This window comes from Cupressus sempervirens, chromosome 4 (assembly GCF_028749045.1).
Source record: "Cupressus sempervirens isolate cs-2001-9-10 chromosome 4, ASM2874904v1, whole genome shotgun sequence".
Classification (NCBI taxonomy): domain Eukaryota; kingdom Viridiplantae; phylum Streptophyta; class Pinopsida; order Cupressales; family Cupressaceae; genus Cupressus; species Cupressus sempervirens.
In genome coordinates this window covers 541,114,095-541,136,523 of record NC_143121.1, presented here as the reverse complement: position 1 = coordinate 541,136,523, position 22,429 = coordinate 541,114,095, and the positions used below count along the sequence as shown (strand labels likewise).

Below are 22,429 nucleotides of genomic sequence, written 5' to 3'. Positions count from 1 at the left end.
AATGAAATAACTTGCACAATAGAAGAAATAATAGGAAATATTATATAAATACTTGATAATAATTGAGAGTAATAGGCCACTTCGAGGGGGCAACCTCCAAATATCTCCAATGAGAACACACTTCACAATATGATCTTGAAATAAGACTCACAACCTCCTATAGATGCCTAATTATGTTTAGGTTGAATAGACACAACCTTACATAACACCTAGGCCGACCTACCTACCTAAATAATAAAATAATAATGATAACATGACTTAATTAAGGATTAAGATAGCCACAAGTTGACTATTCATAACCCTATATACACCAATATTAAGGGCATAGCAGTAGATAATGATGTGGATTCATTCTCCACGGTTTTCACTCCTATTCCAGTCTCAGAAGTTAATACAATGGCCCTTCCTATTTCTTTTGCTGCTCCTCTCATTCTTGCAAATGAACAATATGAGCATTTGGCAAATGTGTTTGAAGATTTTTCAACTCTTACAGGTGGTCAAGTTTCCCAACTTGATACATCTTTGACTAGTTTTGAGCTTTTCATGACAAAATCTTCTCAGCATGTTCCTATGCCTTCAGCTGTGCAAACTGAATCTTGTTTTGTTACAACGGAAATACAATCTGGATCAATGCCAATGGTCTCCATTGTATCTGCTTCTACGGATGAAGGTTTCAGTTTGTCTGCATGGTTGAGCAGAATCACAACAAAGAGAAGAAAAGTGGTTGTACTGCTAGATAATAATCTCCTTGTTAAGAAGACCAAATCCAAATCTTTGAAAGATAAGATTGTTTCAAGGATTTTGGTTGATTCAGATAAAACCAAGTTTGTTGAAGTTGCTGAGCCCTTGGTGGACAAACCTGCGGAGGAACTTAACTCGTTTTGATTATAAGTTCACTAAGGTTGAAATCGGGAAGCAATCGCGTCTGAATTGTTTACAAGTTGCTCAAGATGCATTGGCTAATGTATCAAAGAACAATCATGAACTATGGGAGAAAAAAAATCAACTGAAACAGGAGGTTTTTCGCTTGAATGAGGTCATTCGGCAACAATCTTCTCAAAGTGTTGTTGTTATGTCACAAACATCCAAGGAGAGAAAGTTGATTGAAGCCGCCAAGTCTTGGATAGGAGAGATCATCTCTGAAGGAGTTCGAGCCATCACAGAGACATTTGTAGTTCTTAGGCACATCAAAGAAATGAATGAAATGGAGCGAAACTTGATTTCTTTTTTGACTCGAAAAGTGGATAATTTGAAGGAAATCCTCAATGATTGGGATGAAATGGAAAGTTTTGATCTAGATGCCTTGGTTTCATGTGACATTCTTCTGTCATGTGAAATGTTCTTTTGATTTCAAGGACTTATTGGTTACAAAAAGGAAGGAAACATTGAGGAAGCTGATCACAAAGTTGCAAACAACACTTGGAGATTGTCAAGTAGTTGAAACAGGTGTTACTTATCATTTGGAACAGATGGGATGCCATGTTATTGATGAATCCGGTAATCTCATTGCAGTTGAAAGGGTAAGCTCGAAATATACAATCAGGATCAATGCTGATAAACAAATAAAAACATGCCTCATACCCCAAGTCCTCTAGGTATGCATCCTAGAGAGACTTATTAGACAAGGACACTCAACGAAAATCAATAATAGTCAGCATACAAAGAAAAGATCATGACATAATTTCAGCATTAAGCGTTTGTTAAAAAATTTAAGTGTGTTAATTGATACTGAGTTCCGAGGATAAGGATCGAATGCTTGCAAGTAGGTAAGTTCACATGACGAAATTGGGTAAGATGATAAGTGTTGAAAAACACTTGTTGTCAGGGGTTGTATTGAAAAATATAGTTGGGGTGGTGTTGAAAAACACCATTTGTGAGGTGTCCTAAAGACTAACACAACCAAGAGACCAAAGCTAACACAATTATGCCCCCTAGCCAAAGACCAATTCCAAACCAAGGCAACAAGGACAAGGCATGATGAAGAAAGGCCAAGTGTCAAGGACACATGCTAAGAAACAGGGGTGCAAAGGCCTCAAGTAGTGCCTGTTTCTAGGTTTTCACCACTTGGATTATTATTATTAATTTTTTTTTTTGGAATATATTATTTTTTTGGAGATACATCAAAGCACTTATTACTAAGATGATCATTTTTTTTTGGACTTTTTCCAATTTTTAGAATTTTGACAGTATATCATTTTTTTGGATTTTTTCAGGATCAATAAAAATGTACAAAGATGCCCCCAAATAGAACGGTCATCATGGATATAACTTCTTCAGGTGCAAGACATTGATAGGATCAGGGAGTTGCTCTCCCTCTGCTGTAGATAATAAATAGGCACAGACCCAAAAGTTGTTGTAATAATGTAAGGTCCAAGCCAATTAGGTTCAAATTTACCCTTTTGATCTCTATTTTGTTGATTCTTAGGATAGGACAAGATCTCCCACCGGAAATTCTCTAGGGTGAACCTTTTTGCTGAATGCTTTTGATAGACCCTCATATGGTCAAATGATGCTTGGTGTTCCTCATCTAGAAGTTCCAACTCTTGAGGTCTCATGGCACGGTAGTCTTCATCTGTAACTAGACCTTTGAGGGAAACTTTGAGTGAAGGAATCTCAACCTCTAAAGGTAACACTGCTTCAGCAACATATGTAAGGGCAAAAGGAGTAGCCCCAGTAGAAGTACGAATACTCGTTCTATAGGCACACAAAGTTGGATTTATCTATAAGTGCCAATCTCTACCATTCTTATGAACTGTTCTATGTAAGATTTTGAGAATGGTTTTATTTGATGCTTCTGTTTGACCATTTCCTTGTGGGAAGTAAATGGAGGACCAATGTTGTTTTATCTTGAATTTCTTACAAAGTTGTTTAAGGACCTTATTTTTTAAACCGGCCTCGTGTCAGTGATAATCTCGGGAGGAACTCCATATCTACAGATAATATGATTCAGAATAAATAGAGAAATTGTCTTGCTCGAGGCAACAGAAAGTTGGACAACTTCTACCCATTTCGTGAAGTAATCAATAACATTGATAATAAACTTGTGTCCACATGATGAGTTGGGATGAATCTGCCCAACAAGATCAAAGGCCCAACGCTAAAACAACGAATGAGAGATAGAAGGAATGAGTTCTCTGCCTGGAGCATGTATCAAGTTACCATGTTTTTGACACTTTTCACATCAATTTGCAAAAGCTACTGCATCAATGTGCATCGTGGGCCAATAGTACCCCACCCTAAGCAACCTTCGAGCCATAGAAAGACAATTGGAATGTCCCCTACAGATGCCCTCATGGATGTCAACTAATGCTTGATCAGATTCTTCCTTTTCTAAGCATCTAAGAAGTGTTCCATCTAGACCCCTCCTATACAAATCTCCAGAGATAAGGGAATGACGAGAGGCATTTCTAATAAGGTTTCTGCGTTCAGATCGGTTAAAGGTTTTAGGTATAATGCCATCACAAAGGTATGAATAAATGACGCTATAATGGGATGACTCACGAAAAAGGATTTTGCAACAAAGGCTTGCTCTGTGGAGGTGGAGGTGGAGCTGCTACCGAACTATTGTTTTCACCGATCTTGCTGAAGCAGAAGTGTGCAGAGATTAGTGAACTTTATAGCAACACCAGAAGACATGATGTTGGGAGTCTTGATAAAATACTCATAGGACTTTGGTAAACTCTGAAGAGTGATAACCATAATGTCCTCTTCCTCCATCTTGTGACCAATAGCAAGCAACTGATTATGGATTTCCTGAATCCTATTCAAGTGAGCCTGGAGCGAGGTTTTCTCATCCATGATAATAGAAAACAAAGTGTTCTTCAAGAAGAAAGCTCTTCTTTTGGCAGAAGTCCCATGAAGACCTTTGAGATATGCCCATATCTCGGCAGCTGTCTTGCCGGAAGGAATTTGAGAGAGGTGATCATCAGCTAGGGATAATTTGAGAAGCATCACCGCCTCTTGAGTATTTAGATCCCATGTATCCTGATCAGTACCAGGAGCAGTCAGATGCTTCGTAACCCCTAGAACAATTTGATCGGTATTCTGATATTCAAAGATTGCTATGATCCGTTGCTTCCAAGTGCCATAATTTTGACCATTGAATTTTGATGTGTGCTCGATTAGAATGTTTGTCAGAGATGCCATGTAACATTTTTCAATGAAAAAATGTGAGAATCTGTGAAGGCACGTTCTTTGAGGCAAAAAATAGAAGACCTAGAAAATTTGAAGGATGACCCAGAAGAGAGCTCGAAAAACTCTAAAAGAATATGTTGTCAGTTTTTAGATTTGCTGACTCGAAAATCGAGGCACATAAATTGAGGTACCCAAAAAAACGAACGACAACCCAGTTGAGCTCTCAGAAAACCCATCAAGAATCTGTAATTTTTAAAAATCTGGTACATAAAATTAGGGTTTCGAGCAAAAACAACCCTTATTGCGAGAAACCCAAAAAGAAGGGCATATTTGTAGAGAAGTGTAGTGATTGGGCGTAGATCTGATGCTAGCAGAAAAAAATCACTGGAAGATGAATGACAATTGTAGAAAAACCCTAGCTCAAACCTAGGGGTTTTGAAAACTTTCTCAAAAAAATGGAAACCCTAGACGGGCATTAGAGAAAAATCTCAGAAATAATTTCGAAAAATCTTAGCAAATAATTTCAAAAGAATTTTTTTTTTGAAAAATTTAAAGTATTGGCTCCGATACCATATTACGAAGTAATTGGTAAAATACTTGTTTGTTATTAACAGAGACCGAGAGGTCTATATATACAAAAGAATAAAGCGATGATTCTTTAGGAAATGATCATAAAGAATAGAAATATTCTATTCCAGCTAAAAGAAAGCTAAAAAAGCTAATAAATAACTACAACTAACTAAATATTAGAAACATTCTAATATTTACTATAGATTACAAATAGATTATCGTTAACTAATAATAGACGTTTATCTATTATCGTAATAATGCCTACCTTCACACATAAGGGAACCAACTTGGGGATGACAACAAATGTACTTGACACAGCGCCTTGGGTCCCACAAGGATTGCCAAGGTGGTGGATCCTATGGGGGGGGGGGGGATAAAAAGTCCATTATGCATATGAATGGTAGCCTCGCACGTGTTGTACCTCACATTATGTAACCCATTCACGAAGAGGACCTCCTCTGTGATCACATTAACTTTGTATGCAGGATCAACCACAATGCCCTTGACAAATTTCCTATTGATCTTCGTAGGGATCTGTAGAGAAGGCTCTATGCAGTAAGGCGAGTCTAGAGATGTGTGATTAAAGAATTGTCATGGATGTCAAAGGATGAACATATCATGAAGAAGTATGGATATGAAGTTGATAAAAAGAATATATTAGCATGGAAGAGATATTAAGAAGAAATGAGCAAAATGATATCATACATCAAAATAACGATCCTTAAAGGCAACAATCAAAGACAAAGATCTATACAAACTGTCATTTTGATATTTTAGTTGGACTCAAAGATAAAAGAATCTTAATGGCACTATCAGTAACAGAGATTCAAACAAATATTATCAAGGAAACAAATATTGCCAAGGATGGAAAGTAAAGTCTTTAGTAAGTAATGCTACAGCATTCAAATGGAGTAAAGCTACAATAGAAGATGAAAGAAAACATGTTTATCATCAATAATATTGGATCCTGATAAAAGAGAATAAAACAGTGTAGCAGGCAGAATGATATGGATGTATGTGTATGTGCTCAACAGATTAGAGTCACATGTTACTAGTGATAAAGTGGGAATACATCAAGGATAGATGGAGAAGCATGATGATAAATCAGATTGCATACTATACACGATGGAAGAAATGTTGTAGAAAAAGGGGCATTCCACACACAATGAACAAGAGCAAATTTACCATGAGTCTATGATCAATAACCTTCAATATGGATGTTTGTGTGATATTTTGGTGCTTTTTATTATCAGAGAATTTTACAGACCTCTTCATTTTTAATAGTTGTGATTGTTTATTATATACAAGTCACCAACGATAAGCAAACTGAAACAGTGATCACTCCTTCACAGAAACAAATATTTATTATTTCCAAAACAGAAAAATCACTTGTGAGAGTCCTCATAGGATGAAAACAAAGAAATACAAAAGAAAAGTTACTGGTAGACCTATAACTCTCAGAGGCTCTGTTGTTCTAACATTAGAAGAGCCAACATCAACACTCGTGACAGTCAAAGGAAGTTTTGAAGGATTTAACGCACATAATAAATATATTGTAGAGACAATTATTCCAGTCAACATATCATGGAATAATACTTTCCCAACATTGAATATGAACAGCAACAGAGGATATGATGGAGGAAAGAAGAAATGATAACATTTGGAAGCAGCAAATTCTGCGGCAATGATTTTAATATCCAGACAGCAATGAAGTTTGGAAGTTATGCCAAGAAAAGTTTAAAGACATAAGCCACGTCAGAACACAAACAAATAAGAACAGTAAGCAAATAAGGTATATGGGGTGCGGGTGTAATTACATGAGCAAAGAAAAAGAATCAATTATTATTATCATTGGAATTGAAAGATAATTAAAAATCTGGAAGTCATCAACTTTTATGGAGAGTTCAAAAGGACACACGATGACTTGAATTTAAAAGGATATTAAAAGTTTAAATCAATACTACACAGCAATTTTAGAGATTTACATTCAAAACTTGGTAACATCTTGAATGGTCCAGTTGGCAGCGAACAGGAAGAATAGAAGAGTTAAATAGATCTTATTTAATGAATAAGAATGACAGCTATGTCTAACAGAGCTTTTGAAAGAAATAATATTATCGTGAACATCAGAAGTGACGGATATGGATGGGGACCACAAAGTAACATGCAGCCTGTTGTGATTAATTTAATATCAGAAATGGCATTCGTCTATGTTCTATCCCTGTGCGAAAGAGAATTTTCAAACATTTTGTGAAGATCAACACTATCGTTTCAAAAGGATGATGACTTCAATAATAATAATGAGGAAAGTCAGTTTGTTATAAAAGGATTGTAGTCAGAAATATATATATGGAGTGTGCAGAATAAAAGCTCAGAAGTGTTGACGATGATATATGGGGCCATTTCTATGGATGACTATGTGCATATATTGTCTCAACTACAGAAAGACAAATGAAGAAATACAGGAACTTGCTTGATTATGTAGAGTCAGCAGAGATCTAAATAAAAAAGGCCAATTTAGAATATCAAATCATAACAGAGACTGAAGGGAAGACTTTTCCACCATTGACATAGATTCAAACCACTGAAGTTGACACATATTGGAAGAATAGCATATGACAAAAATCTGAAAGGTGAATATTGAATCTAGGGATTGCCATCGGAAAACGTATAATATGAAGTCCATTGGTTAAGACTAATGTGTGTTCAAATTAAAAGAGATTAACTGAATATGAAAAGGTGTGATTAAGTTTTTATGAAAGTATAATAAAGTGAAGTTAATTAAGAGTTATGAAGTCTGTAAGTTACATCTCTTGGTAAAAAGACACAACTCTTAGATGATATCAAAAGATATAAATAAAGATGTAATTACTTGTAAAAAGGTAAGGCAAGGGAAAATGAAGAAGTAAGAGAATAAAAAGAGATAAAAGATAGAATATATAATTAGATTGAGAATCTGGTTTATTTATTTATATATAATTCAGAATATGTTGGCTGATCGAAAGAAAATATTTTAGAGGCTGACTTGAAGTAGAAAAGACAGTATAAGGAAGGATATTTACAGATGTGGATATGAATTTAGATCAGAGATAAATATCAGTTTGAAGAAAAGAAGTTTTACAATAAAAGTGTCCATCATCAATTGAATAAGCAATACAAATAGGTGGAGAAAAGATTTTGTGCAGTGGGTTGGTGTTCACAAAGACAACAGTGGTGGTTGGTGCTTCTAGTATGTCGGAGCTTGTGAAGTGTGGGAGTTCGAGCTTCTAGTGAGTCGGTGCTCATAAAAATAGGGGTTGGAGCCTCTGGTAGGTCTAAGCCTACAATACATTGTAAAAGGACAAAGTTTATATAAAAGCATTTATTGTCGTGGTTTTCTCCCACATTGAGTTCGCACGTAAATCTTTGTGTTATTGTGTTCATGTGCATAATTGCTCATTTCAGTATTTGATGTTATTGTGGTGATTAAAGTTAAACTTGGCTAAGTTGTTATTATATTGATTCGCCCCCCCCCTCTCAATATAATCGTGTGCTCTTCAATATGAAGGTTAAGTCCATAGTTTTAGTCTTCTGGTTTGGAGTCAAGATTGGCATGATGGTGACCGTGTTCACAAATGGATCATCACTTGATTTAGGAGAGGATGGTATAGAAATGAAACTAGGTTAACGTCAAGTTCACCAAAATTTAAATAGGGGGATTCACCATCCTTGACATGATGGAATCCCAAGAGGCAAATTGCCCAATGCTACCTCACTTTACTAGCGCTTTTTCGAGCTAGGAGGATTAACTAAATTAAAGAGCAACTAAGTAGATGTAAAACAAGAATTATCGAGACAACTTAATGATATATAACGATAAAAAATATTTAGACTATGGAAAATAAAAGAGCAAGTCATTGGGACCAATTGATAGGCTTCATGAGCTCCTTCTCCAAGATGTACATGTTAGTCAAGGACTTCAATGTGGATGCAAGATGGTAGTGTGACATTCATGCATCTTCTACATACATGGTGCGTAAGCCGTATCAGAAAGGTACGCAATTTACTAACTTGAATGAACATACTATTAATTAATTAGAAAATAAAAGTAAAGAATGTAAATAAATTGAAATTTAAAGCTCCAAGGATAGGAAATGAGAAGAAAGTTCTTATAACCAACAAAAGACAAACTCTCTAGCACACTATTCCATTCTCTTCTTCAAACTTGCACATAAAGTGATCAAGAAAAGATGTTAGGAATGATTTTTGAAGGCATACCAAAGTTAGAACCCCACTTTGGTATTTCCATCATTATGAGCAACAAAGATTGATAGATATTCAATAACCATGATAATAGATAAAAGATAAAAGAGAGGCACTATTGATATCCCACATTAAAATCTACGAAAGTAAGTGCATAGAAGATTACATTGACTTCCTTTCGATGTCGAAAAGCTGAAGCTCAGTGGAGGGAAGGCAAGAGTGAGGCGATAGAGGATTTGTAATAGAGATGTGTTAATGTTTGTAGCTGCAGGAGATATTCTGATTATGTGCATGGTACTCTTTCATATACTCATGTTTGGAAATATGGAGAGAATGCATTTGGAAAAGGAAGAGACTTTCAGTTATAATATCAGGAGTCTCAATTCAAGATATATACCTTTACTTTGTGTGATGAGTTTGTATTCAATTGAATGCCTTGTACTCAAACATCTATTATTTAATAAAAGAGAGATATTTTTTGGTGTGGATGGGGTTTTCCCCTCAAGTTGGTTGGTTTTCCCAAGATGAATTGTTGCGTCTTTTTGTGTCTTTGTGTTCCTTATTTTTCTTATTGTTGTTTATCTTTGTTCTTGGGAAAAACATTAACAAGGTGAACAAGCTGCAATGTGAGGTTGCCGAGATAGAGTTCAAATGACCAAGAAGTTGTTAAAATAATCAGAACATGTGAGAACTTGCTAAAAGACCCAAAATGAAGCCAAGAGGAAGGTTACAAGCAATCCAAAAGATTCTTCGACATTGGTGGCCTGCCATAGGAGGCATTATATTGCAAGGAACAATAGCTGTGATTCTTGAAGGACCACCTTCAAATTGTAGATTCATGAGACTAGTGCGTTCTATGCGTATGTCTTTGTGGCACATGTATCTTGAGTTAAAAAAAAGTCACATGATTAAGAATTTGGACAGTTGAGGTGGAGATTTTGATTTAGGCATGCATTATAGAATTGCATGGGGAGCAATTTACGATTTTACAAACACATTACACAAGATATGTATGTCGAAAACCCTTTTGGATGAAAAAATCCCACTAGCATCATTTTATTAAAACACCTTCAAAATATAGTCTATAAAAAATAGACTAAACCTACAAACACTTCTCTTTACTTCCACATGACCAACAATACCTTAAATGCATAATGATATAACTCATTATAAAACTCCTATTTTGTTCTTCCTCAAATAAGAGAGAACCTCCTTAAATATAGGAGGGTGGCAAAATATCCAAAGGGGTTCTAGTCACACTTATTCGATAACCCCCACTCATTAATAGTTAATAATTTTTATATTCTTAGATTATAATTATTTTGAATGGGGTATTATGCTTAGTAAAGCATATAATCTATATAGTTTTTTTTATTAGAATATTATATGAATGTTATAAGGTTATGACATCTAATAACATTATGTTCTTTCTTCTAACCATACTTCCATGAAGTTTCCTGATCAGGGAGTGTAGGGACAAGTTTTGGGGATGGGTGGACCAAGGGCCTATTTTTGGGGATATCAAGGGAAGGATGATGGAGTGGTAGCGGGTGCAGGTGGCACAACAATGATATACAAATTGAGTTGAACTGAAATCTTCAAGGTAAAAGTTGCAATACCCATATCTTTGCAAGTGCGTCATGAATGAAACACTAGTTTTCATGAAGTTGAAGGTTGCAATCAGTTTGTAATGCTGTGTGAAATACAATAAGCAACTTGATCGCATCCTTAATGAAGTTGGCAACAATGTGAGGGGATGTTTCTCTCAAGTCCATACATCCTAGAAATGTCCCCATCTAATAGCCAACAATTTTTTCAAGGGGACATGTCCTTGTGGAACACTAGTTCTATCACCATGCTACACAAAGGGCCATATATTTCACTTCTACACTTCATTGCTTACCCCTTGCAAAACATGGATGTGCGTTTGAGTTTTGCTAAAAATTTTATGCATTATGAAATATATTCAAACTAGGCATAATATGAATTTCTTCATTAAATCTTAATTCCATAAAGTAGAAAAGGGGGAGAGGATATCAAGAAAAAGGATATAGATTTGTGCATAAAAGAAACAAGGCAGAGAAGGCTACGTTGATAGGGAGTCCCATTGGATTTTCGACTAAGTCCACACCAGTGTAAGAGTCTTCTACCGGTATAGTCGAAGGAATGAAAGGGGGAAATGTCTAAAGGCCTCAAGTTCGAACAAATGGTCAAGGGCAATTGGAGGTTTTGCCATCAATGCCAAAGGGGTAGATTGTTGGATTTACAAGTCACACTGGCATGATGATGAAATCACACTGGCATGATGATGAAATATCCCTAATCGGATATTTACGGATTTCTTTCCCAGGTAACATTCATAACACATATATGTGAAGTTGCATAGTAAAAACTAGTAATATAAATCCTAGAAAATATCTCCAATAGCTGTATACCCGGTTGTTTCCTCAAAACTGATATTCAGAACTTGAACCATAGGCAGATGTATTACGAACAACAATAGAAAAAACAATAGATCCTCCAATAGATATAAACTTGTTCTTTTCAAAATAATATCCAGGATTTCAAGAATATAAAATGTGTTACAAACCAACAACACAAATCCAATAAACTCTCATAAAAACTCCTTAAAACAACGTTATTGCATTATACAATAGCGATACAATAACCTACTTCCAAAATCCAATCCTAAATTTAGCTTTGCAATCAGATTGGAAAAACTTAAGAAAAGAACTTGTAAGCACATGCGAGACATTTGATATGACGTCTCCAAGGACAATGGGTTTGCGTCCACTGTCTAGTGGCATGAGGGGCTACATCCTCATACTAGCTGAAAGCTAAAGCTTTCTGAATAACTCACACTAGAGAGAAAATTGGAATTGAATCATAAATTAAGCAAGTCCAAATGAAAGAGTCTCTTCTCCTTTTATCTTCACAAGTGTGACTCTTCAACTTCCTTGCTGGCTTTTTGTCTTATCGCTCCGTGTCCTTTTTGCCCCATTTATAATATTAAATGGACCTTTTATATTTCGAGTCCATGCTCTCCAAGTCAATTTTAATATTATACATAATATGCCTTTAATATTTCCAATGTCCCAAAAAGGGGACATTACAAATCTCCCCTTCTTAAAATTGCTTGTCCTCAAGCAATCAATACCAAGATCCCATACGAGTCTACAGGTAGCTCTGTAGCCCAATTTGAAAACAAATCCGGCCATACTGCGAAGCAAGGTGTCGAACTGCAATCCATCCATCAACCAGACCCCTAGGTCCCATGTTAATCCAATTAATGTCACTGCACACGAGGTCTGTAAATCTCTGAATGTCATTGTATCCAATCTCAGACTAAGTAGAACTGTGATCCAACTCTCAACAAGCCATAGATACATACAACCAACACCTGGATCCCAAACACTAATGACATAACTAGCTGATATGATGAGATAAAAATGTATCTAGAAGTTATGTATATCCCAATAGGCGGTGATGACCTGTCCTAAATAGATAATGTAGGAGACGAGCTGCCCAAAAGCTGAAATCAACACCAAGGGCACATAAAAGATAATATTGCCATCATCACTCTGAAGAGTCCCTAAATACATAGGGATCATGAGAAAGATTGAAGCTGAAAAAACATTCCCTATGATCAACACATAACTCTCCTCAATCCTCCACTAGGACTTGTTTAACTGCTGAACTAAGAAATCCATCCAACCTATATATAAGTTAGAATTCGGAACCATGTAAAGGCTGTATGAAACAGGGGCAATAGTAGTCACTTCACCACACCAATCCTGTGACCAAGGTTCGTTGTTAAAGACCATAGCTTGATCCGAATCACTAAAGTCAAGGTCATCCTCTTCTTGGAAATCAAGAGGAACTCTCTCCTCTACTTCAAAAAGTGGGTTATCGGAAATCCAAACAGCATCAACTTTAAACAATGGGTTGTCTATAAGCTGAATGTGATCTGAATTTTTGGAACTTGGTCGCTTCGGGCAACTATCCAAATCATACGTCTGCTGAATGCTATCAAGTTCATCAATTACCTCTAGGAAAAATTCCTGTCTCTCTGTATCCTCATGTTCCCTAAAATGATTTGTACTCTGAATCTGATTTTCCACTTCCTGAAGGGAAAACTGAGTATCAACCAATGCCTCACGAACATACTTAAGCTCCTTGTTGAGCTCCTTAATCTCATTCCTTTTTTTATTCAATTGGTCAATATAGGATCCAACAACCTTAAGAGTATAAGCCCTGTCAGAAAGCAAACATAAGTAATCTGATTTCATAGTCTCAAGAGCTGTTTTGATCACCTACAAATCAGCAACATGTAATGTCTCCATTTGTTGCCAACATTAGAATTTCAGGGATTAGCCTAATATTGGATCCTCGTAGGGTAATGAGGATGGTTAGAGGGTTTTCTGAGGATTGATTCATCTCCAACATTCAGAGTTTTATGGATTTGGCCTTCGTTCGATATCATTTGGACTCCATGTGCCATACTTACTAGGTATAATAAGTTAGGAGTAATAGGGATGGACCCTTTCTATTTTTAGAAAGTGTATTTGGTCACATGGGGAATTATGAGGAGAGATTCCTATTTTAGACGGCATGGCAATCAGACAAGTATTTCAAGAGATATTAAAGTTCAAGTGACTTAAGTAATTTATTTAAATATTTTAATACTATTATAAAGTTATAAAGTGATTTAAGTGACTAAAGGACAAAATAGGCCTTTTATCCCACAATGCTTAGTTATTTGCATCTTCCCTCACTTTGAGGTTATAAAGGCAAGTATCTGCTTTGGGATTATGACCACAAGAATATATGATTTTTGTATTAAATTCTAAGGTTGCTTAAATGTGACTGGATATTTCCTAAGGAAGAAACCCCTTAAGGAAAATAGTGGGACTGGATGCCAACCTGGTCCTCACATTTTCAGAGTTGAAGTTCAAGTGAATACATTGGAGACTAAGAGAAAGATAGAGTTTTGAGGCGGAATTGAAGAATACATGTTAGTGGATTTACATACACGGGTCAACACTGGTTAAACTAGCATAAGACAGCAAGTAGGCAGGAAGGTAGTCGTCCTGAAGCAAGAGATAGTGTTGCCATAGCAGTGCCTTGCGAGAGTATTTATTCTGTCCAGTGTTCTTCCTAGCATCCATTCCGCAACATTTGAACTTGTGATTAGCAGAACTGTTGGGCAGCAGTCCAGAATCTTTCACCTGGAGCATAGCACGAGTAAGGGAGTCATAACTGAGCAGTTAATGGGAGTTGAGTGGTGGTACAGATGCCTGGGTATTTTAACAGCAGTTCATGGGTCTCTTCATCTCACACTGTTGGCAGTATAAGCTAGCAAAAGTCAGATTTGGAGCTCACGTCAGCAAGGGGACTGGTGAGTGAATGCCAAAAGCAATCAGTATGGCATGACAGCAGTAATCTTCGTATTTCAAAGTGGACAGTAGCAGCTCAGTATTTCCAGTTATTCCACCAGAGTACTTCATTCGGGTCTGTAGCTGTTCTCTCCAAACTGTATGTTATAGTTTTGTTTATTTGTACATCTCCAACAATATAACTTAGGCAGTTGGTGTTTAACGTCAGAGTTAGATTATGGTCTTTTACATGAAGCGATAATATACTTGTGATGTGCTATGGCTAATGTTTAATCTGAAGTTATCATTCCCATTGGTAATACAATATATTTGTCAGGTGCACAAATTAACCAATCAGCAGACATAATTTTATAGTTTCTTGCTTGAGTTTCTTGGGATATACATCAACTGTTTGACGGAAAGGCAGTAGTTTAGAGTTGAGTTATAACCACCAAATAGAAAAGGAATGTTACAACAGTATTACCGCTTATTACCAGACTTTCATGCCAACTGTTTGTCATAATATCTTAAGTCAAGATTTGAATGTCTTTGATCAGAACTAGCAGAGATCATTACACAACAAGCCAATCTCCTTCCACTCCCTTTTGAGCCTTCATGCGGAGATCCTCAACCAATTTGTGAGTGCTGTCATAACATACCAACGATGCCACAACCATGTCATTACTAACTCTCAACTGATTCTTTAAGGTATGCATTTTATTATTGTCCTGTTGAAGCGGTTCATCGTCTTGCAGTGTCATCTTAGATTGTTCCTCTAAATTCATGTCATGGGTATCAAAAATATATGGTTTATCATTCAAAGATTCCAATCTGCTATTACCTTGTGTGCGACTGACCTCATCAACCTGCTTTTCAAAGCTAACCTCCAAATCACCAACGAAGAAACTTGCACCCTGTGTAACATCTTCTATGTGATCACGAGATGGCTGCAAATCAATGGTAGTTAACTGTTCTTTTTTAAGACCCTCCATTCAATGATTTTGGTTTGCTGGAAATTCTTCATACATACTTTTGCACTGGTCTTTTGAAAGGAGATCCTGAACCAATTCCAAATACTTTCTTTTTTTCATATCAGTCTTATTTTGTTGCTCTAGATGACATTCCATGTAATCACTGAATGATAAATTATTTTGAATTTGGGTAGGAAGTTTTTTATACTCTTTGTAAATATCGATTATTTCTGCTCTTATATCGGATTCAAAATTTTGGACTAATTGCTCTTGTGGCTTCATATTATCTTTCCTAATTTTATCCAAATATTTTCCCATCGCTGAATGACGTACCCTGTTACTGTAAGTCTGACAAACAGCTACATTCCACCCCAAAATTTCCTTCTTCAAATAGTCAAACTATCTTGATTTCTTTATCAATTGACAACATCAACAGGATTTGGTATTCCTCTAGTTGACTTTGCACCAGACGTACATACACAAAAATCTTGAAAATTGATAATAAAATATTCTCTTTCCTTTTAGTTAGGGCTATGTATGCACTATTTTCTGAAAGAAGTAGTCTGAATCAAATGATCAGACATAGCTGTACTTTCAGTCTCAAATGTATGCCAATGAAGAAGGCACTTGTAAATAACACAGGCAACAAAAGGTTTATGATGGCTAGAACCCAAATTTTGAGAAATACACTTCAGAAGAATTTCTTGATTTTCCTGCTGTCTTTGTACTAGTAATCTAGAACCTGTAATATTCCTTGCTTAGATTGATACCATTGTGATCTAGATACCACTATGATAGTCCTTTCTTAGTTTGATCAAAGAAGTTGAATTCTGGCTAGTGAAATTTTTGCCAAACAGTTGATGAACAACCTGGAACTGAAAGTGTTGATGCTACTGTAAGAATCTTATATTGGAACTTGATGGAATAGATACCCAATCAATCGATTTAAGGTTGACATAGAAACATTAATGTGCGAGAAAAGGTAACATTGATTGCAATAAGGGCATAAAATTATAAGTCAGAGTTCTTTAGCATGAGATTGCTGCAGTTTGAAAGCTAAGCCATACTGGTTACTGCTGTAACCCATCCTCAGCCATTGCCACCCTCGAACTGTCTAATAATATTAAAGTTTTACCCATTCAATAATGTAACCGTCAGTTAATTTGGAGAACCAGTTCTTGTTTGACTTTGGTGATTGACGAAACTTCAGAAGAAAGTTGACCAAGCAGTTCTACGTGCACAACTATGTTCTCTTTAGACAGCTTCAAACTCGGCAAAACAAATGCATAGTCGGCACCAATATTCTAGTGCTTTCCATAAATTAATGTCCCAACTATAGTAGATATATATTTTTTTCAATTCAAAGTGGCACGTACTTCCATTTCATAAATCGCATCACCCAAGCTCCTTGCCAATAATGTGGAGGGCGCATGTTTTCCTCATATTATCGGATATTTCTTTTGTCTCTTAAATATTTGCGGCAGTTAAAAAATGATTTTTTTCTTCCAAATACTATTCGTTGAATGAAAATTGATTCAATATAATGAACCGACAATCATCAAGGCACGTTTGTCATAACTTGAGCCACCACAGATATTAAGAAGACCCAATGCCATGTCCTCACACCTTCATTCGTAACCGTCTGCTCTATTTATCCAGGCGTCAAAGCTTTGTGCGTGCAGACACCAGACGTTACCTGCGATACTTTCCTCTCCTAAAATAGACAAGTGTCTTGATTTTTTATATTCCTTCAAGGTAACGGCTCCAGAGTGCGAAATCTTCTCAAGATTCTAATGTTATCGGGCAGAAACAATAAGCACGATTGACATCATTCTAGGTGGCACAAAATAGTCTTTAATAGCATTTCTACACATCCAACATTTCCACCAACTATATCTCTTGTCAAATATTGCAACCCAACCTTGTAGACAGCAGGAATAGGCTGTAGAAGATCTTCTTGAAAGAACTTAGCTTCAAGTGCGGGAAGTTGTCTACCATGTACAAATTGTGGCAAATGCCTAAAGAGTTCAACTCAATTTTTAGTTTCAGTTTGTTTAACTAATGATCGTCTCTTTGCCTTTGCTACACGATGTTCATCATTAAATTGCACCCACAGAGCTGATATATCTTTCTTTTTAATCTTTTATACAAAATCCTTCTGACAACTTTTTTTTTCTCTAAAATTGTGACTAATCTCTTATCTATATTATTGTCTTTCTTTTGGGGGGGGGGGGGCTTTGGAATCTTGGCCTCTTTTGCAGTAGCTACTGGTCCTCCATCTCCACCCTTGTTTCCACAGATTCTGACTTTTGTTAATTTGCAGGATAGTAGTTTCTGAGATGTGCACCTTTCTCTACTACCAACCAATATTATTGCTTTAATACATATTGCTGTTCTCCTCCAAGTTTAATCACTTGCGAGGTAGGAAAGGATTCTTGATGTCAACCCTTGGTTAAACTACAGTCATATAAATGCAAATTGAACTTGTAGGGTCATGTCTACTGTCTTATTTTTTCTTCTTCTGACTCTCCCGTAAATGATGTATTGACTCTAGTAATTTACTTCCTTAGATGTAGTCAAAGCTTGGAGTTTATGAGAATATCAAACCAGTGAACTTGTGCTCAAAACACAGATGATTTGAGAAATTTATTAATTGCGTTTATGGAAGAGCGGTGCTAGAACTAGGAAAATCCCCATGATCTCTTCTTGAGTGAGTTGAAAAAAAAACTCCACCGGATCTATTTATGAATGAATACAATTGATATCTTTGGTTCTCTTGTCTAAATCTTACATTTTGATCTTCCACTCTGAGCAAGTCAGTCTGAAAAATCATTCAGCTTTTCCACTTGACTCGACTTTGGAAGCTCCATAGAATCTTTTCTTGCAGAACTACAAATCCTATTTTTTACTCTCCTAACTCTTGTTCAAAGAGATGATCTTTCTTCGATTCTGCAATACCTGCTAGAATGGCCGGTTTACTTTGGTTGAAAATACAGGATGCTTGCCTTACTTGAAATGTCCCTGTGTGCTAAGAATATAATAGATAGGCAGATAGGCATCTTTAGTTTCTCGCAACTGTAACTTCCAAGAATACCATACCATTAGATGCCATCCTTTTATATATAACTTTATAACCTAATGGGAGATGGAACTAATTCTTTGCACAAACAAATTTTCTTAACCTATAAATGACTGTTATACATAACCCATTCAGGCTGGCATGAAAAACCAGCTTTGATACTACTGAAATATCCATAATCGAATATTTACGGATTTCTTTCCCTAATAATATTCAGAGCACATATATGTGAAGTTAAATAGTAAAAACCAGTAATATAAATCCTAGAAAATATCTCCAATAGTTGTATACCTAGTTGTTTCCTCAAAACCGGTATTCAGAACTTAAACCATAGGCAGATGTATTACGAACAACAATAGAAAAAACAACAGATCCTCCAATAGATATAAACCCATTTTTTTCAAAATAATATTCAAGATTTCAAGCATATAGAATGTGTTACAAACCAACAACACAAAACCAATGAACTCTCATAAAAACTCCTTAAAACAACGTTAGTGCATTATACAACAACAATACAATAACCGGCTTCCAAAATTCAATCCTAAATACAACTTTACAGTCAGATTGGAAAAACTTAAGAAAAGAACCTGTAAGCATATGTGAGACACCTGATGTGACGTCTCCAAGGACAATGGGTTTGCGTCCACTATCTGTCGGCATGAGGTGCTATGTCCTCATACTAGCTGAAAGGTGAAGCTTTCTGAATATCTCTCACAAGAGAGAAAACTGAAACTGAATCATAAATCAAGCATGCCCAAATGAAAGAGTCTCTTCTCCTTTTATACTCACAGTTGTGACTCTTCGACTTCCCTCCTGGCTTTTTGTCTTATCTCTCCTTGTCCTTTTTGCCCCCTTTATAATATTAAATTGACCTTTTATATTTCGAGTCCACGCTCTCCAAGTCAATTTTAATATTATACATAATATGCCTTTAATATTTCCAATGTCCCAAAAAGGGGACATTACAGTGACTGGAGATTGGTGACATTGATTGTTTAGCATCTCATGGTGTTGTCATTGATTGGCAATCGGTGAATGAAGGAAGATGAGGATGTAAAACCCGAATTATAACTGGTAAACACTTACATTGGTTTGATTTGAGAAAGTGCTAAGGACAGGTCATAATAGGCAAATAGATGAAGTGAGTATTTAGAGGTAGTGAAGAAGCATGATGAGTCACCAATGATGTGACATTATAGTAAGACAACAAGGAAGCTTGATGTGATTGGACTTATTTTTTTGAGCTTTCATTGGGGTAAAGGACTGATGCTACATTTAGGTCTATAGGGTGACTGGTAGGCCTACCAATCTAGACCCTTATTCATAGGCGCCACGGGTTTTTTGTGGCTAGCTCATGTATTGTATTCAAAATTTGAATACATCAACTTTGAGTGGGATGTTTTAAGGTTTTGGCACGCAGACATTTGAAATTATAAATAACGTGTAAACTTCATCTTGAAGTTGTTCATGATTGCAGTGCGAGAGATTGAAGGAGAATATAGTTGTAGAGCAGAGAGCTGAGGAACAACATATTGGTAACTAGAGACAAAGTAGAACGGGCAAGAGAGAAAGGTGATACAATAGTTATCACAAGGCAAGCCAAGACAGATAGGGAAGATCAAGAGATCTTCAAGGCATACTCAGCAGATTTATAAGGAAAGGTGTGTCACTTATTTAGAATTTTAGATCAACCATTTTGATTGCTTTCTTACCATTGCACCTATCTTGTAAGCTCTTGACTGGGTATGTTTCATTAGCAAGCATTTTGTAAATCCTCTAACAAGGTACCTTCTAGAAGGAGTGTTGTAAATCTTTTAACAAGGCAGCTTTGAAAAGCTTTTGTAATCCTCATAGATTACCATCATTCATAACTGGATGTGTTCTTAGAAAGAACAGTTGTAGCCCTTAACAGGGCACCCTTGTATTTGTAGTAAAAGGCTAGTGGGTATATTACTCTCACCGTGGTTTTGAGAATTTCCACGTAGAAAATTCATGTGTCATTGTTGTATGCATTTTTGTGTGAGATTGTATGCTTTTATCTTATTGCTTTTCTCATTGTGCTACTTGTGAAGCAACTGGTATTTAGGATATTTGGTTTGACAGCTCAGCAGATCGGTTTGAAAGTCTGTACTGATTCACCCCACACTCTCAGTACCGGTTTGGGACAACATTGTTTTCTATTTATGGGATTTTATATCAACTTATGTAGTTATTTTAGATTAGTTTGGAGACAACGTATATTTTTATTTAGAAGTGTTGTTTATCTTATTCCATATATATACACAATTGATCTATTTAAGATCTCTGAAGTGTAAAGAAACGTGAGGGCAATCTAGGAAGACTGAAGTGAGAATGTTTTAGTAATTACAAATTTCTTTTTCAATTTGTAAATTTTAAGGGGAAGGGATTTCAATAATCTTATGGGACCCTCGTTGAACTTTGCATTGCAGACAACTATTTGATGTTGTAACAGAGACCTGATAGAACAGTTGAATGGTACTATAGTACTCTCTAGTTATTTCAAAATAAAATTATTTTTCATATCAGAAGCTTCTTTACGATAGAATGTGATTTTAGTTCACCTTTCTATTTAGCACATTATTCTGGTTGTTTTTGTTAATAAATGATTTTGTGTGCTAAAAGTTAAAACTTTTCATTTGCGTTCATCTACAGGCTATGTTTGTGGTGTCTTGTCCATCAATCCATTGACTGGTTGCTGCCCTCAAACAAGTGAGCAGTTTTCATGTCAGTAAGTATTTTTTAAGGGCAATTCGTTATATATATCTTTCCGATTCATCAAAATAGTAATATATATCTCTCTGATTCATCAAAATAGTCTGACTACATCTCATTGAATACTCACAATTAATTTGCTTGTCATGCAGGGGGTGTGATACTATTTCACAATGTTGCGATTCTTATGAGTTCTGTGTATCTTGCTGCTTAAATCCATCTCAGGTACATATCTGGTCATTTGGTTTGCCATTCTTAACTGCTATTTGTTAATATGACAACTTTTAGTGTTAAACTCGTTTTTACCATATGGTACTCTGCTCAGACGGTAAAAGAACTTGCAGTCAACATGAAGGTGGCTAAACATGCTACAGCAGGTATATGATCTTTATAAAGTACAACAGTCTTAAATAGTATTGCTTTGTTTTGGTGTTATATTATCTTATGGATATTTATTTTGGCTACTGAGTTGATTGCTCTTTGGTTTGACTAGGCACATATGGAAGTGTTTTTAATTATTGTACTGGAAGGTGCCGTCATAATTCAGCAAGTGTGGTATAGTATCTTGTATAATTGATGCATATGTGATTAACATGTTTTGCTGATAGAAATCTTAGTGTTCATTATTCATTGTGGAATTGTTTTTGAAAATATTTGTAGTCTCATTTAGCGTTTTGATTTGCACCTTTTAGTGACACTAAACAGAACATATGTGCAGGAAAGTCATTCTTTTAATTAGAAGCTCTATAAAAAACAACCTACTATGAACAATATGTTATTGTTATTCACAATCTCTATGATGTTTTTTTGGGGTTTTTTATGGTCATGTTGAAAAAATAACATGTTTCTATCTGGGTTACTTGGTGCAAAAGGCCTAAACCGTTTTTAACATCAAGCAATTTAAAAAAATATTTTTCATACTTTTTGACTGGAGTTATATCGCATGACTATACACTGCGCTCCTCCACTAAAAGCGAACATTAAATAATAGAAGTTCACAGAAAGATGGATAGATTAAATACATAAGAATAATTATATCCCAGGATGGAAATTATCATTGGAATATTTAATTGCAAAACAACATTAGCTAATAATATTTACAAAGCTATGGCGTGAAAGTAAATAAAATTCCAATTATGACATCTACTCTTTGAATAACTAATTACATGCCTATTAATGGGCCTAGAGATGCAATTATGAAGGCAAATCAGAGGATTGGTGGATTGACAAGCTTGATAAGTTGATTTTAAATGTGTTATCAACATTCAAAAATTTCAAAGTATCCCATGTTAGGGGGAAGGCAATATAGAGGCAGACGGGTT

General features: G+C 35.8%; 1 protein-coding gene across 1 annotated transcript in view; it reads left to right on the top strand.

Annotated features, from left to right (window-relative positions):
• The window catches only part of LOC149562329 (glycosyltransferase family protein), a 97,934-nt gene that overhangs the window by 24,426 nt on the left and 51,079 nt on the right, over positions 1-22,429 (top strand). Inside the window, exons 3-6 of the mRNA XM_089825851.1 lie at positions 21,048-21,123; positions 21,260-21,332; positions 21,433-21,484; positions 21,601-21,662. Of these exons, the coding sequence (XP_089681977.1) occupies positions 21,048-21,123; positions 21,260-21,332; positions 21,433-21,484; positions 21,601-21,662 (263 nt within the window). The remainder of the gene's footprint in view (positions 1-21,047; positions 21,124-21,259; positions 21,333-21,432; positions 21,485-21,600; positions 21,663-22,429) is intronic.